Genomic DNA, 16,965 nt, shown 5'->3' with positions numbered 1-16,965 from the left:
TGTTTTATTCTTATGCTGTGGCCAATTACAAGTTGAGATAGTGATCCCGGGGAGAGGATGAGATGTAAATGGGCTGGAAAATGGTTTTTCCTAGTGATTATCCACGGGAGGCCCGGATTTTGAGGTGCACCCGGGTCTGTTTGGAGCCTTGTGTTGTGCACTCTGGCTGCCTGACGTGAACGGCCCACGGGAAGAACTACATACTGATTGAAATGGGAGAGAACAGCTGGCACACCCCACCCTCTATGCAGAAGAGGCAAAAATATTTATTTTTTGCTTTTACAGCTGTGCTTGATGATAGCGGGACTCCACCGTAAATGACTTTTTTTTCCCCCTTTGCTCCAGATGTTTCAGCTGTGAACGTGACGTTCTCCTTTGATTCTTGGCATTTATCAAAAAGATTCAACTTTACCAACTGCTCGTCATTAAGAGGGTAAGATTTTATTTGAAATTTAAATTTTCTCTCATTGGTTTTAATTTATTTATTTGCTTTACTCCTGGACTTCCTAAAGAACTCTTTTGTGGAGTGGAACTTTCCGAAGTACCTTTTGGAGCATAGCCTAATGGGAGGTGGGAGGGCCCCTGAGCTAATCAGCTCACTCGTTCAAACCCTAATAAGTAAGGTAGAGCAGCTGAGGAGCACACAACTGTGCCGAGGTGTTTCCACCAAGAGGGAAATATTATACAAGAGGTGGCTTTGAAGTGAGGACAGCCCAAGGGGTGCTGCCAGCTTCTCTCCTGAACAGAATGGTTGTGGGAATTTGGTTCCAGGGAGAGGGTGTGAGCATGAGATAAGGGCAAGTCATACTCAAGGAGAAGGACAAGGTCAAGTCTCTTTTTTCAAAAGAACTTGTTAAAGCCATAAACACAGACAACAGTGTGGTGGTTACCAGAGGGGAAGAAGAAGAGGGGGAGAAGATGAAGAGGGTAAAGGGGATCAAATACATGGTGATGGAAGGAGAACTGACTCTAGGTGGTGAACACACAATATGGTATATAAATGATGTGTTAAAGAAACGTACACTTGAAACTCAGATAATGTTATTAACCAGTAACATTTAATTTAAATGTCACCCCATTAAATTTAACGAAAAAAATGTCAATTCTGCCCCCCCCCTTTTTTTAAGCCACCTTTGACGCTGCTGAGCTATATAGCCCCCCAAGTTAGGGCCACACTTCACTCCTCGCTCCTGAAGTAGAGTCAAGCCAGAGGAAATATGCTTCTTAGATTCTTGAGTTTTCATTTGGAAGATGGGATGGAGGTTTCCATGGAAACAATGTGAAGCGGCATTATTAGTGATTCTATAGTTCATTCAGTGATTTGATTGTCTAACTCTATGAGCACCGAATGTGAGCTTCTTTGGCCTGGCCTGGTAATCATTGTTTCTTGGAGGAAAATGAATTCAATCTCAAAACTGAGTTGGGGGGCCACTCTACAGCTACTAGAACAGGAGTCCCCGCAGCTCATTTTTACCCCTGCGGGATTTCAGTGCAGTCATTTCTAATAAGCCAAATGAATTTAGAGAGGGGGGAAAAAACCAAACTTGATACAGAAAGCCTCAGAAGTCCATGAAAATTGGAAAAAATGGGGGAGAGTTAAATAGAATGTTATAGCTCAAAGAGAGTGGGGTCATGGTGCTGCTCCTCCAACCCCAGTTATAGAGGCCAGACAAAAGAAGGTGACTTACCGGGTCTTACAGCTGGACAACCAGACCTCAGACCACAGCTCCCCAGAGCCTGAGTGCCCTTTCCTTGGGTACCTGCTTCCCTTAGAAAAGCCTTTGTATAGTAATCCCACCTGAGAGGTAGGTAGGAGAGGAGTGCAATTCACAAACCTGCTTCCAGTGCACTTAGGTGGCCAGGTAAACACTGGGTCTGGGTTTTCTTCTTCCACTGAAACTGCAGCTTCTATCGGTCAGAATCTCAGAATGCTTGGGCATTTCTTGCAGAATACATAAAATAGGAATGGCGCCCCTCTCCCTGCACTAGTCCTCTCACTGTCCCTGGCCTCCCGTGGCTGTTTCCAGACCCGCCTTGATTTCTATATTTATCGTTCCGTCTTTAACTCTGATGATCCTAGTAAGTGCTTTTCAAGCTCACCACTGTTATCCAGGCATGATAGGTTATTTGATTAGTATGACACTGTTCTTCCTCAATTTGATTACAAAGCAAACACTGACCCCCGTTCCCTCTGCTTGCCAGGTTAACACCTCTGGCCTCGCATCTTCCAGGCAGTTGGCAGGGTTACACTCCAGTGAGTGAGGACATGCTGATTTGGGGGTGGGGTGGGGGCCGGCGTGCGAGGTAGGGGGAGACCAATCTCCAGAGGGAAATTTACCTGAAGGTAGACAAGTAGCAGACCTGGATTCAGAAACAGATCCAGTGGGTTCCTGCTGTCTACCTGTGCTGCTGGGGACCCCAGCTTCAAGTTTCCATGGCAACACCCCTGCAGGTATGATGCCCAGAGCAGGACACAAAGCCGGTGCTCCATCCCCTGCCTCAAAGGACTGTCCTCTCTCCCCTGGGTTCATCACAGTCTGTTAAGGGATATTTTTCCTTCTTTCAAATGCTCACATGCCACATCACCAAGGAAGTTCTAGGATACGCAGGTTTTCCTAAAAATGTAGGACTTAAGTTGGCTTTCCATGTTGCCAGATGCCCAGTGTGTATTGGAACCGGCTGTGCTTGGTGTAAAAGTGCGAGAAAGTGCATCCACCCCTTCACAGCAACTTGCAGCTCCTCTGATTACAGCAGAAACCAGGTAAAGTGACATTTTTGCTATTACAAGGTTTAACTAGAAATAAATGTTGGTGACCACCCAGCCTGTCTTTTGTGTTTATTTCAAACTCGGAATTTCCCAACTATGTGGATGTTGAGGGGATGTTCTTCCTTTCAGGAACCTTGTCCAGTTGCTGTTGAGAAGCCAGCTCCATCTAAGACGGCAGGTGGAGGAGGATTCAAGGAGGAAAAAAGTAACAGAACCAGCCCGGGCTGGCAGGTCAGACCCCGTTTCTGTGTGGATAATGGAAAAATCCCCCTTTACATGACAGTAACAGCTACCATGTTGGGTTCCTTTTTAAAATTCCCTTTTATACTTTCTACCAAAATTCCCTTTTTGACCTTTGGTTTTAAAGCAAGTTTCGTTTAATTGGCTCAATGCATCAAAGGCTGCACGCTCAAATAAAAGAAATTAAAATTCTGTAATTATGAAAAATGATGTTGGTCCGGGAGGAGTAAAGTTGTGACGGTGACTTTGTGGCTCCCTTGGGGCAAGTTAGAAGGAAGCGTAGCACACAGCACTGAGGGGCTTTCAGTTCGAGCCACATAGTATGACTGCATTCCTGGGGATTATTTGCAACGGAGAGTATGCCAAGTATAACGCTAACCACTCAGATTGTTTTCTTTCCTTTGTAGAGACAATCTAACCAGTAGTTAATAACTCCAAAGCAAAAGGGTTGTTTCTGTATAATATATGTAGCTCTCTCTCCACTTCTCAAAAAAAGAAAGAAAAAGGTTATTTTCCATGAAATTTCCTTGGAAATTCCTCTTCTTTTCTTAGTTGAGTCACCAAGCTCAACTAACAGACATGTTTGAAAAAGAGGCAGTGACATCATAAACATTTCCAGGCAGACATGGTGGCCATGCTTAGAAGGCACAGAAATGCTGGCTTTATGCAGCTGACAGAGTTAATTGAGCATCTACTATGTGGTGAAAAACAAAATGGACAAGTCCTATTCTCATTAGCCTTGGGTCTGGTGGGAGCCAACAAAACAATAATGTGGTCTTTCATTAAAGCCTCAATTTTATACTTCATGACTAATTTCTGGCTTTGATTTCTCCATTTGCTGCTATTTAAGGTCAAGTGTTAATATAAATAAGTAGTACATTTTTAATCACCACCGAAAGAAAAGTTGATAGTAACTTCAGGCGAATTAACAGGCAAAGGGAATGTGAATCAAAATGGATTGTGAATGAAAGACATTCGAAAAGCTTGGTGGGCCAATATCCTAGACTTTAAAAGTCTGTGAGGTTTTTAGAGTGATGGGCTTATTAAGTGGTGGACCTTTCTTTTCCTACTGGTTTGTAAAACTAAGGCATAGCAACAGGAACTTGGGTCAAGGAGGCAGTGGCTTTTTAAAAAAAGTAAACTTCTCTTTTGTTGTTTCAGTTTTTTGGTTTTTTTTAAATTTTGGCAACATACTCATAGCATAAGATCTACCATCTTTTGTATAATAAGTGTCCAATTTAGTAGTGTTAAGGACATTCACAGTTATGCAATCGTCACCACCATCCATTACCAGGACACATTTTATCTTGCAAAACTGAAACCCTGTACCCATTAAACACTAACTCCCCATTTTGCCTCCCACCCAGACCCTGACAACCACCATTCTACTTTCTATCTCTATGAATTTGATTAGCCTAGGTACCTCAAATAAGTGGAATCATACAACATTTTTCTTTTTTTTAAGATTTTTTTTTTAAAGATTTTTTTAAATTGGGGAATTGGGGAAGGGGAACAGACAAGTTGCTGTCCTTTTGTTCTTCAGTCTAGTTGTGGAGGACGTTGTTTCACTGGCCCATGTTGGTATTATCATTGCGCTCTTCCCGGGTTAGGCAGATCGGTTGCCACCATTGGATGGCTGCTCACCGCAGCTCACAAAAGGTCAGGCCAGCTACCGGCCAGCCCCACTACAGTCTACGCCATCACCTGCGACTCATGGCAGCCCAGCTCCAGGTTGAGCTGTTGTTCAGCATCTTAGCTGTAGAGGGCAGTGTCACTGGCCCTCATATGTGGGATCCAAACGGGGGCCCTGCTGCACAGAGCTGGCGTCCCAAGCCAACTCTTAACCAACGTGCCACTCAGCCAGCCTCAAGATTTTTCTTTTTGTGACTGACTTATTTTATTTAACATAATGTCCTCAAGTTTCATGCGTTTTGTAGCATGGGTCACAATTTCCTTCCTTTTTAAGGCTGAATAATATTACATTGTATGGCTCGACCACATTTTGTTTATCCATTCATTTGTCAATGGACATTTGGGTTGCTTCCACCTTTGGACATGTTGTCGTTTGTGTTTTGTGCTGTTGTCAAGTCGTTATATATTCTAGGTATCATATCAATCCCTTACCAAAGATATGATTTGAAAATATTGGGTTGTCGGGAAAGTTGTGACATATTTTTCTATGTTTTTCAATGCAATAATGCGTCATGACTTTCCCGACAACCCAGTATTTTCTCCCATTCTTAGGATGCCTTTTCATTCTGTTGACTATATCCTTTGCACAGAAGTTTTTAATTTTGATAAAGTCCAATTTATATACTTTTTTCTTTTGTTACCTGTGCTTTGGATATCATATCCAAGAAATCATTCCCAAATCCAATTTCATTAAGCCTTTCCCCACATTTTCTTCTGAGTTTTATAGTTTTTCCTCTTGGATTCAGGACTTTGATCCATTTTGAGTTAATTTTTGTATATGGTATAAGATAAGGGTCCAGCCTCATTCTTTTGCATGTGGATATCCACTTTTCCCGACACCATTTGTTGAAAAGACTATTCTTTTCCCATTGAGTGGTCTTGCCTCCCTGTTGAAAATCATTTGACTATATATGCGAGGATTTATTTCTGGGCTCTCTACTCCATTGGGCTGTATGTCTGTGTTTATTCCCATAACACAGTGTTTTGATTACTGTAGCTTTGTAATGAGTTTGAAACCGGAAAGTGAGTCCTTCAATTTTGTTCTTCTTTTTCAAGATTGTTTTGGGAAAATATAAACTTTTTTTTTGAGATAATTGTAGATTCCCCTGTAGATGTAAAAAAATAATGCAGAGAGATCTCATATGTTTTTTCCAATTCCTTCCAATGGTGACATCTTGCAAAACTAGAGCCCGGCATCATAGCCAGGACACTGGCCATGACAGAGGTGAAACTGCTGAGCAGCTGTCACCCCATGTTGCCCACCTATAGCCACACGCACTTCCCTGCACCCTCCCACTCCTCATCTCTGACCCCTGCAACCACTGATCTGTTTTCTGCTTCTATGATTCTATCATGTTAAGAGTTTTATATAAATGGAATTATCCAGATGTATCCTTTTGGGATCAGCCTTTGTAACTCAACGTGATTCTCTGGAAATTCATCCAAGTTCTTCAACATATCAGTAATTTGGTCCTTTTTATTTCTGAATAGTGGTCCAGGCGATGGCTTCTTAAATTTCATTTCAAAGGAGAAAAAAAAAAGATAAAGTCACCAAATCCTGGTTTTCTGTATTGTCTTCCTGCATCTTTTGACCTTTGACACTGTGTGGTTAAAAGAACTGGGTCACTAAGAGAGCAGGAGGAGGCTGAAAATAAACAAAAGCTCAGACCTGTCTTCAGTGCTGCTCTGTGGACAACCCTTCGTAATTTGGCGAAAGACATTTTGTTGATACAGAAATGTCTTTAACTCTATGACCCAGCACAAAATCTCAGTTTTGGTTGATAGGGAATGGAATATTATTTGTCACAGGAGGAATTTCTCATATGCTGTGAAACACTGCTGTTCTTCATTATCACGCGGGATGTGAAAGTCCAGGTTTCCAGTTTGGGTCCCTACGCTGGCCTTGAATAAAACACTGAACACTTTCTCCCTAGCAGAAAAGCCACCGAGAGCTTTTCCTTCAAGGCATCTTTCCACATCACACATGTGGATGTGTGGTGCAGACACAGTCTTGAGCTTCGTGATGCTGGCTGAGCTTAGGTTTATTGTTTCTACAGGTATTTATGGAGCACCTGTTAGATGCCATTTTACTGAGCTCCATGGATACGATGAGGAGGACACAAGTGAATCAGGGACCTCTCTTGCCATCAATCTCGAGAATCTTACACTTGAGTACATAAGTAAGAATACAAGCCAAAACATATGCCAACATAGGGAAAATACACATTGTCCACAAACTCAGAGAGCCTCCCTGTGCCTGGGGCCTTATCTGAGTCATTCCTGTTTATTTAAACCCAGTGCCTGGCAGTTAAAAACACTTAATCAGTGTGGTTGGTTAAGTCTTTGATTGATGGATGGATTGATTGACAGAGATGGCATTTCAGCCGACCTTTGACGGATGAGAAGCATCCAGACGCATGGAGACTGAGAGTGGGTATTCTAAGCAGAAGGACTCGCATAAGCTAAATAAAGCATAGTTAAGATGCCAGAAAACTCTAGGGCACCCATTACAGGAAACGCTGAGTGATTCAATTTGGCTGGAGCAGAAGGTTGCAGGAAATTATGGAACATACGTTTGACATGACCTGGGAGCGTGCATCCACATGGCCTTACACACCAGGCCTGGGAGTTTGGCTTTGTTCTTCAGTGGCAAGAGAAGGCTACTGAAGACAGTTATTTTTAGTCTTCTCTGTCCATAGTTCTGATTATGACATTTTATTTTTTTAATGCATTAATTTTCTCATCTAAGGAAGTCGCACTTAATAAGATAGGGCTCCTGGCTCAATCCCAGTTTGGGCCTGTTGCCTTCGCACAGTTTGGTGAGCTGTGACCCACCCCTTGTACCCTGACCTAAAATCAAGTGCTATCATTTATGGGGGGGAGGAGGGGGGGGCGCACATTCAAGGAAAACATCCCCCAAATAGGGAAACAAACTCAAAAACCGTTTGGCCTTTGGATGAGAAGTATTTTCAGCTCTAAAGGCCAGCCACTCTCAGATGCCTGACCCCGTGGCCCTGCCCTAACCTCTTCCTTCCTTTTCTTAACAATCTTATATCTGGTCCCTCTACTTGCTGAGAAGATAGGTGGCTGCGCTCTCTTTCCTGTTCTCAAGAAAAGGTTGTGAAGATCTATGATATGATGCTGTTCTAATATTTGTTGTTCTTCACGATACGCTTATCGCCGTAGGGCAGAAATAAGCCATGCTAAGCCATGTCTCCTCTCTCGAGGAATTTATATTCAAATTATTCTTTCTTTTTCTCCCTCCATCACTTTGAATATACATTTTGACTTCTCACAGATAATCCAAGTGGACTCCTTCAGGGATCTTGCCTTTAAAAGTGAAATTAACTTTAATATATACTTTGCTGAGTAGCTTCTAGGGACCTACCACTGTACTGGGTATTGTGGGATTCACTTCTAATTTTTCATTCATTTATTCAAAATATGTTTATTGGACACCTACTGTGTGCTAGACAGGCAGGCAAAATGATAGAGCTTAACACTGTAGAACTTAAAATATTTTGGAGGAAGTGAGATTCCTTTTCATGCATCAGTTGAGTATGTATAACAGAAAAAGATATAAGAAGGAATGGCAGAATATACTAAATTAAATAGTGATAGCTAATATTTGTTGAGCCTGTCCTAAGTCCTAAGCTCAGAGTGTCTATTTAAGCCACACCATGGACTATTTTGCCCATCTTATAGACAAAGAACTTTTTACAGAGGGTAAGTAGAAAGTAAATGATAGGCAAGAGATTTGAATTCAGGCAGCCTGATGCCAGAGCCTACAGTTTTAACCACTACTTTACATTCTGTGACCTCAACTGAATATAAGCAAGTATTAAACCATGTAGTATTGATGATAAAAGTCAGCTTGGAAGGAAGGAAACTAATATTGGCTAATATTGGCCTCTTTGGCATCTGGCTGTCAAAGCCGCCCCATCTGTGCACAGACGTGGCCTCTGGCCTGTGGCCTGGCCGACTGTGAGGAGTGTATTGAGATCAAAGGCTCTGGAGGAGGGAGGTAGCTTGCGGGGTGTCAGAGTGAAGGAGGTCAGACCCAGGCAAAGCCAGCATCTTCTCCGAGACTGAGGTGGGGAAACTGAGGCCCTTGGGATTGTAGAGCAGCAAGAATCTCATGCTGAAGCTGAAACTCGGCAGAGGGGTGGATTTTGAGTGGCTGGGTTTACTCTGCAAGCAGGAGTGTCTCCTGGAGAGGAAGTGCTGCCCTCCCTGGTCACGGAGCCTGGTCGGCCAGTCCGGTTCTCAGGAGCCAGGCTCAGGGGGTTCAGGGACGAAGGGGAATGACTTTATGAAGCGGCCTTGGCAGCTGCACCCTGGGCCGTGTCAGCCTCACCTTAGAGCCCCCAGGTCAGAGAAGCGAGCCTCCGCTGCCCGGAACCGGGCCTTGGTCCGTCGCCTTCTCCCTGGAAGTCCAGGTCTATCTCAGTCAGCATTCTAGCTCTTGCCAGTTTCTGGAACCAACTGGAAGTTACACTCCATGTTCCCTGGGGCCTTTACCAGGGGCCCCCGTGAAGGAGCATTTGCCTGGAAGCTGAGCATCAAATGGATAACCTTTTTGTTTCATTTAACTCCTTAATTTTTCTTTGGTGGGATAGTATTTTGCTGTTTTCTTTCCATATCTCAACTCCTTTTGCACCTTAACCGTCCCCACTGCTGGTGGCTACTCTTCTTAATTTATACATTTCATTAATATATTACTTCTGCCCTTCTCAGTCATTAATAAAGATGTTAAATAATTCTTAGCCAAATAGTCACCCCTGTGAAGCCCTACAGGACACTGCTTTAATTAGTTATGCTACCTTTCATCTCTCTAATGTTCTCTGGTTTCACATTTCCAGCTGGTTTTGAATCCATGTGACTTTTTATCCAGTCCTGTTTGAACTAATTTCATGAGTGAAACTCTGAGAGATGTGTTACTGAGTATTGATTCAGGTCCAGGCCCACAGAGAGCTTTGCTGTATTCAGATTTTTTAAAACAGATTAATAGAGTACAATTTGGTCTTAATAAACTGAGCCTTCCTCCTAATGTACCTCTTTCCAATATTCTTGCCAATCATAGCAGTATTCTCTCCATTAATGTCATGGTAATTTGAATTGTGTTGACGTCAGACTTCACAAAAGGTACTCTTGCTATCAGGAGTAATCCTCTTAGACCTTTTCAAAGGTAACTATTTCTCAGTGGTTGTGCTATTTCCAATATCCTATAATGACTTTGTTTTTTAAAAAACAGTAAAAAATAATTAGGTATTCTGTAATCACCTAATTAACCAGTTTCTAATGTGCAAAACAGGGAGTCATTTAAACTCGTGAGCGACCAGAGTTCATACTATTTTATTAAATAATTTAAAATCATGTAGCCATTTAAAAATGACTTTTAAGTCTTTAAAATGTAACTGACAGGAAGTGGACTATTCTGAAGTTAATTGCTGGACCACCTAGGGCTGTGAGGGTTACAGTCTGAGGGTTACAGTCTATGGTATTTCGATTTGATATATGAAAACCCTTGAACCTAGGATGAGGGAGGGACTTCACCGTAGGGCTGTAAGAAATTGTCTCGTTGTATCAAACTAGGTTATGTTTTTAAATTAACCAAACCTTATATGTGTAAGCTTGTGGGGCCCACTATTTCGTGTCAGCCTGTGAAACTCTGGATTAAAATACAAAAGTCGATCTAAACTATTAAGTGTGTGGAACAGTTGTGGGTGAGCATTCTTTGCCTTTTGTCTGTATTGGATTTTTAAAACTCTTATCAGTAAAAATAGAACATGTTATATTTCTAAGAATTGTTGCGGCTATGTGGTACAGCCATGTAGCTACCCAATCTGGGTTTTTTTTCTTTGTATACCTGCACCGTTTATTTAATGAGGTCCTCTTGGTATCTCTTTGACTCACTTATTAAGATAAAGAGAGGTTCTCCAAGCCAACAAAGGACAACTAATCTGACCTTCTTTGAAAGCAGAGTAGAAGCATCTGCTTTCATGAGATAGGCTACAGCTGAATTCCATCTGAGACAGCCAATGGGAGCTTCTTTAAACAGTAAAGTTTTAAAATGAAATCCTTTTGAAGTAGCAGCCATCTCTACTCAGGGGTAAATAAAAAGTTAAGAAGGCAATGTGGCAGGTCCTCTGATGGCATTTGTAGAGCCATTTAAGGAGCAAAATATCACCCCCTTAAAAATCTTGTGTACATTAGTTATATGAGGGCTCTCTTTATCCTCTGCTGAGAGTGGAGAAGTAGCATCTACTGGGCATGTTTGAAAATTGTGCCTGAATGGACACCTGCAGTATGATTATAAGAAGCAGAAAGGAATATCTAGATAGAAACCTGGGAATCATAGTTTACTTGGATGTAAACATGAGCCTGTATTGATGTTATGTAAAATAAAACACACAGTTTCTCTTGTCCGCCTAGGAAGACAGTGGACTCCCCTAGTGTAGGAGTTGGCAATTTTTTTTCTTCAGAGAGCCAGACAATAAATATTTTAGGCTTTGTGAGCTGTGAGGTCTCTGTCGTAACTACTCATCTGTGCCGCTGCAGCATGAAGGCAGCCACCGACCATACATAAATGAGTGGACATGGCTGTGTTCCAAAAACACTGCCTTTACGGACACTGTAGTTTGAATTTTATGTATTTTCACATGCCATGGAATATCATTCTTCCTTTAACATTTTTTCATGGGCCATATCAAAACAAACCATAGCCTGGATTTATTTGGCTGCTTTAGGCAAATCCAGCAGCTTGCCAACTCCTGATCTAGTGCGTACATCATGTCCCCGCCACAACCTCGAGCACCATCCTAGGGACCCTGTAGGTAAGTGTTCAGGAAATGCTGTTCACTTAGCTGTCATGATGTTAGAGCAAAGAGTAAGCCTTTTGCTATACAACACACACTTGACATTTGCAAGGGATTTATCTTTAAGTCTCCGCTAATCCCCCCATTCCAAGTACCACTCCTGCAGATAATTTTTCCCATAAAATGCACTCAAGTATAACAGAATAATTAAAGTGACCCTTTCAGGTCCTTCGTGATTCTATAAATATGAGACTAAAGTCCTTTACTAAGTGATTAAAATAAATTGTGTCACCAAAATCAATTCTCTGTCACGTTGCATCATTGCTGTGATGACATTAACGATGAATTTATCTCAATCTGAAAAACAAATCCATTGTAATAATGAGTGATGGTGACCTCTCTATCATATAGGACCTGTGTTTGCCAAGGAGCAGAATAACACATCCCTTTTGGCAGAATAGTCAGGCCCCACAGCCCAGCAAGCCATTGTGGTGAGTGTCGCACATACAAGGTCAGACAATTAAGTTCGCAAACTCATCCTAGAAAAAGTGCTATATACTTCATTGTTGAATATCACTACAGTCACCTTCGAAATCCTCCCTTTGGTAAGCTATGCACCAACTCCAGCACTTAGTCCACCCTTTAAAGCAATTTTGGAATTCTTTCTGGAATGGCCAACAGAGCTGTCATATTACCCTTGATGTCTTGAATGTCATCAAAATGTCTCCCTTTCAATATTTCCTTGATCTTCAGGTAAAGAAAGAAGTCATTGGGGGCCAGATCAGGTGAGTAGGGAGGGTGTTCCAATACAGTTATTTGTTTACTGGCTAGAAATTCTCTGACAGACAGTGCCATGTGAGCTGGTGCATTGTCATGATGCTAGAGCCATGAATTGTTGGTGAAAAGTTCAGGTCATCTAACTTTTTCATGCAGCCTTTGTAGCACTTCCAAATAAAAAAACTTGATTAAGTTGGTACAAATTCATAATGAGTGATCCCTTTGATATCAAAAAAAAGGTTAGCAACATTGTTGCAAGAAGTTCGTGAACTTAATTTTCAGACCTCGGACAAAGAAGCAGAGAATGCTAGGCTACTTCAAGAAACAGACGGTAGGGCAGGTATTAAACGTGACTAATACTCTTCCAGCACTTTAAGTGGCTTCCTCCTAAACTTTCGACTCTAAGCAGATACATTCCGCATTTATGCCTTAGCCCAATTTCACATGATTATGTGTCTCTGGATCTGGGGGTTGTTTTCAAATATGAAGAGTATGAGTAGGATATTGACTCATGCTAAAGACCTGCTGTGCTTTATATCAGCCAGAGTCTTAGAGTCTTATGTCCTCTTTTGGTCACCATATTCTGAAAGAGTACAGACTTGCCAGAAATGGTCTACAGAAGAACAACAAAATGATCAACATGATAGATGGTGGTAGCTGTAGGAGAAAAGTGAAAGAAATCAGGATTGTTTTGTCTTTGAAAGAGAAAATGATTCTTGCCCTGAAAACAGGTCTTTTTTTTCCCCTTAGGGGAATTTGATTAAACATTGCAAATGGAGAAGTAAGGTACGTAAGCCTGCCTAACATGGGGACAGGTATCAGATGATTCCAAGGGAAACTTACTTGATAAAGAAAGGCCTGATAAAGCTTGGAATGGGTACCAAGGTGGAGATGGTGGTATCTGCAAAGCATGGAGAAGAACTGGTTGGTCACATGGCATCCAACTACTTGATACTAGGTGACTGAACAGGCTGATTTCTCGAGGTTTTCCCCCTGCAGTATACTCTGGATTCAAGTAGCCTGAGTGAAACAAACAAAAAATAGGAACTCCTTTCTTGGGAATTAAATTTACCCAGAATGACATTTATTCCCACTTAATGATGAGTGTCATTGGCCGATGATCAGTGCACTCCTTGTCTTTTTCTTCGTTTTGTTACATTGTGAGTCTCCAGGGGCTGTAAAGCAGTGAGCACTTTTGAGGCTCGAGTGATATCTCACTCTTCAGACAGAATGTCAGACTCTTCAACTGTTTTTCAACTGTCTTGTGAGACAAAAATTAATTGGTTTGACCTCATGCTGTCGCATGTTGAGAGACATGAATCTTCAGCACTCTTCCTTGAATTCATTGATTTCATTAAACACTGTCTGCTTGTGTTTGCAAAATGTTGTAATTTCCCAGTGATTTCTTTGAACGGCAGCGCATAAACAGATTTTTTTTGGAACAATGCCATGCCTTAGCTTTGATCTTGTGTTTTAATCTTTTCTTTCCAATAGGTCTTCTACATTGAGTCCATTGAGCCACAGAAAATATCGACCTTAGGGAAAAGGAACGTGATAGTCACAGGAGCAAACTTTACCCAGGCATCTAACATCGTAATGATCCTGAAAGGAACCAGTACTTGTGAGAAGGATGTGTGAGTTAAAATATTCATAATTTATCCTTGATAATGTCAAGAAAAGCTAAGACATATGCCAGAGAACTATAATCTTTGTATAGTCAAATTATTCCCATGTGCCAAAGTGGGCCAATTGTTCTGCATATGTGATCTAATTTCAAAAAGTAAAATTATTTATACACCACATATGAAGTTAATTGTGAGAGACTCTTTCCCGTGTTATCCCTCTCCCCCAAAAAATCTCAGTACACCATAATTTCAGGATGTCTTCATTTGTTTTCATTAACAAAATCAAGTATTTTGAGTAGCACGTATCATTTTGAAGATGATCCACTTAGAAAAACAGTTGAGTACCTCAGAATTTCATGGGAAAATATGACAGTTCTTCCAATGGATTGCTCAAAGTTGAAAAAATAAACTTGCTGATCATTTTATTCTTTATGGCTTTCTCTTTATTGGATTGGTTTCATGCTCAAATAACAACGAAATGGAACATAATATCTGGTCAGGATACTACTTGCACATCATTATTTCTATGACTTCTTTCCCCCCTAACTCATCCTTTCAACGAGACTTTTGAGAGAGAAAAAATTTCAGTGTCTCACTGACATTCTTGTACAAATGTTACCCTCCCCCGAAAAAGGAGATGTAATATAATAACACAGTAGATTATCTGAGTTTTCTGCTTGTTAGCTTTTGTAAGTTTGGGCTAATCTGAAGTAAAAGATGTTGCAGTCTACATGAAGTATCATACTGAGCTTGTTCTCATCATGGAAATGCATTGAAGACAATCTGCTAAAGCGTGATGTTTTGGTTTTTAACTACTAAAACAGATTTGTACAGTATTTTAATCTGCCACACTTATTTACTGAATTTTCTGTTTTAATTCATTTGCCACATATAACTGCCATCCCCTTCCCCTCCCAGCAGTAAATTCGGGATGTCTGTCATCTTGATTGGAAAAGCTGCTCGTCGATGGCTTTCCTCTGTTCTGCTATTTACCAGAATTTTCAAGCACACATTAATGGCTATCGCTATGTGACATAGGTGTTTTAGGGCCATTTATGCTGGCTAAATATCTTACTGCAAAATTCTTTCGTTTTGTGTAATGAAATCTGAAGTTAGACACCTGTATGTTCACTGACAGACAATCAAATCACTGGAAAATAAGTTGTTTTTCAGAGCTTCACCCTGTTTCTGACTCTTTATGCTCTCATTTCAATTCTGAATGTGTCCAGAGATACTGCAGTTATTAAATTAAATCACCAAGAGACCTTTCTGCATGTAGCATTTCACTAACCACATTTGTGTGGTGAACCCAAGTTCACGAGCAGTAAACATAATACCCAGTTAATCCTTTAGCTGAGTTCATGCTGTAAGCCCAAACTCTTTTCAGATAGTATTTTTTAAATGCCTAATTATTCTAAAAGAGGAAAATACAAGAATAGTAGTGGAATGACCCACATTTCTGCCACTCTCCTTCCAAAATTAACAAACAAGTTCAAATTTTAATGATCTGCCATTTTATGATGAATTTCATAGAGCTAGAATGTAAATCTGAGGTAGTGTAAGTACACACTGACTCAAATGTTTCTTGAATTTGCCTTATTGTTAGAATCTACTATTATAACTTAAAGTATATGTGCATTTAAGTTAATAACCATGCACATATCCTTTAAGTAGTAATGATAAGTCCTCATGTAGCATAATCATACTGAGCATTCTTCAGACACAACCCAGTCTAAGTGTTTGCCCTTTAGAGGGTCACAGTAGACATGCGGCACAGAGCGAATGTTGTAAAGGCTTTGCTTTGACTCCTGAAGGGTGACAAGGGCACACCTTTCAGATGTCAGGAGCATGCAGGACAGGCCCAGCCAGTTTCAGGCTGGAGCTCCTTGGGAGGCAGCTTGGCTCTGACGGCTGATGGGTTCTTGGCTCGTGGCATGGGCTTCAGACATCGGCTCTCTGCTCTTTGTACAGCAGAATTCCCATCTCTGCCCGAGGTTGAGCTCTACCCTCCCGTGCTTTACTGGGACTTCTCTTTTTTAAGCTTTTCACTATGGACATCTCCAAACATACACAAGAGAAAAGAGTGTAACGAACCTTTCTGTGCCCATCCTCCAGCTTCAGCACTTACCAGCATTTGCCGCCCTTGCGTCTTCTATCTCCTCTGCATGTTTGGAGGGGCGGGGAGAATGGCAGCTGGAGTTTTTAAAAGCGTATCCCAGACACCATATCCTTTCACTCATCAATATTTTAGTATGTATCTCTAACAGATAAGGATAGCACCATTATTGTACTCAACAAAATTAACAGTAATTCCGTAATAGAACGTAATATCCTGTCCATGGTCTGCTTTCTGTTAGGGCTTCTTAAGGGCAATGGTTATCTCTTCCCCCCTCCCCGCCCCACTTCTAAGGGAAATACAAATAAAACACATAGAAATGCACAAAATAAAGAGGAACCCTTTGTTCCTCAGACAATACCCAAACTGGATAAGTGACCCCTGATTAATCCGTGGTTGTCTGCAGCTGTTCTGATAGTGCATGAACTGTTGTCGTTCATGAAATCCATATGCTGTCATCTGCACAATTAACTGTGCTAAGTGCCTGTGTCATTTAAGAGTTCTTTTTCTACTCCTTTTTAGGATACAGGTTAGCCATGTGCTAAACGACACCCACATGAAATTCTCTCTTCCGTCAAGTCGAAAAGAAATGAAGGATGTGTGCATCCACTTCGACGGTGGCAGCTGTACTCCTGTGGGACCCTTGTCTTATATTGCCCTGCCACAGTGCTCCCGCATATATCCTGCTACCACCTGGATCAGGTACTGTCTACATTCCTATTTTTATCTCATTGTGGTTAAAAAGGTCAGGTGCCAAAAGATCACGGATTCCATTCAAAGAAATATAGAAGTGATAATCCTATCTAAATTCCTCTCACAGAATGCCTCTTAGGATGTATGCCTACAAAACAACTGCATACCTGAGAACAGGTTGTTTCCCATGGTCAAGGTGAACATGATGAGCATACCTGTCTGTTTTACTCTTAGCCA

At 41.4% G+C, this 16,965-nt stretch overlaps 1 protein-coding gene across 2 annotated transcripts in view; it reads left to right on the top strand.

Moving 5' to 3' along the window:
- The window catches only part of PLXNC1 (plexin C1), a 163,484-nt gene that overhangs the window by 83,070 nt on the left and 63,449 nt on the right, over positions 1-16,965 (top strand). For both annotated transcript variants that reach the window (XM_019661264.1, XM_019661265.1), the window contains exons 7-11: positions 346-433; positions 2,656-2,761; positions 2,897-2,998; positions 13,789-13,928; positions 16,558-16,737. In XM_019661264.1, coding sequence (XP_019516809.1) covers positions 346-433; positions 2,656-2,761; positions 2,897-2,998; positions 13,789-13,928; positions 16,558-16,737 — 616 coding nt within the window. The remainder of the gene's footprint in view (positions 1-345; positions 434-2,655; positions 2,762-2,896; positions 2,999-13,788; positions 13,929-16,557; positions 16,738-16,965) is intronic.

This window comes from Hipposideros armiger, unplaced genomic scaffold (genome assembly GCF_001890085.2).
Source record: "Hipposideros armiger isolate ML-2016 unplaced genomic scaffold, ASM189008v1 scaffold_342, whole genome shotgun sequence".
In the NCBI taxonomy this organism is placed as follows: domain Eukaryota; kingdom Metazoa; phylum Chordata; class Mammalia; order Chiroptera; family Hipposideridae; genus Hipposideros; species Hipposideros armiger.
Note: the sequence above shows the minus strand (reverse complement) of the source record. Positions and strands in the feature narration are given on the sequence as shown.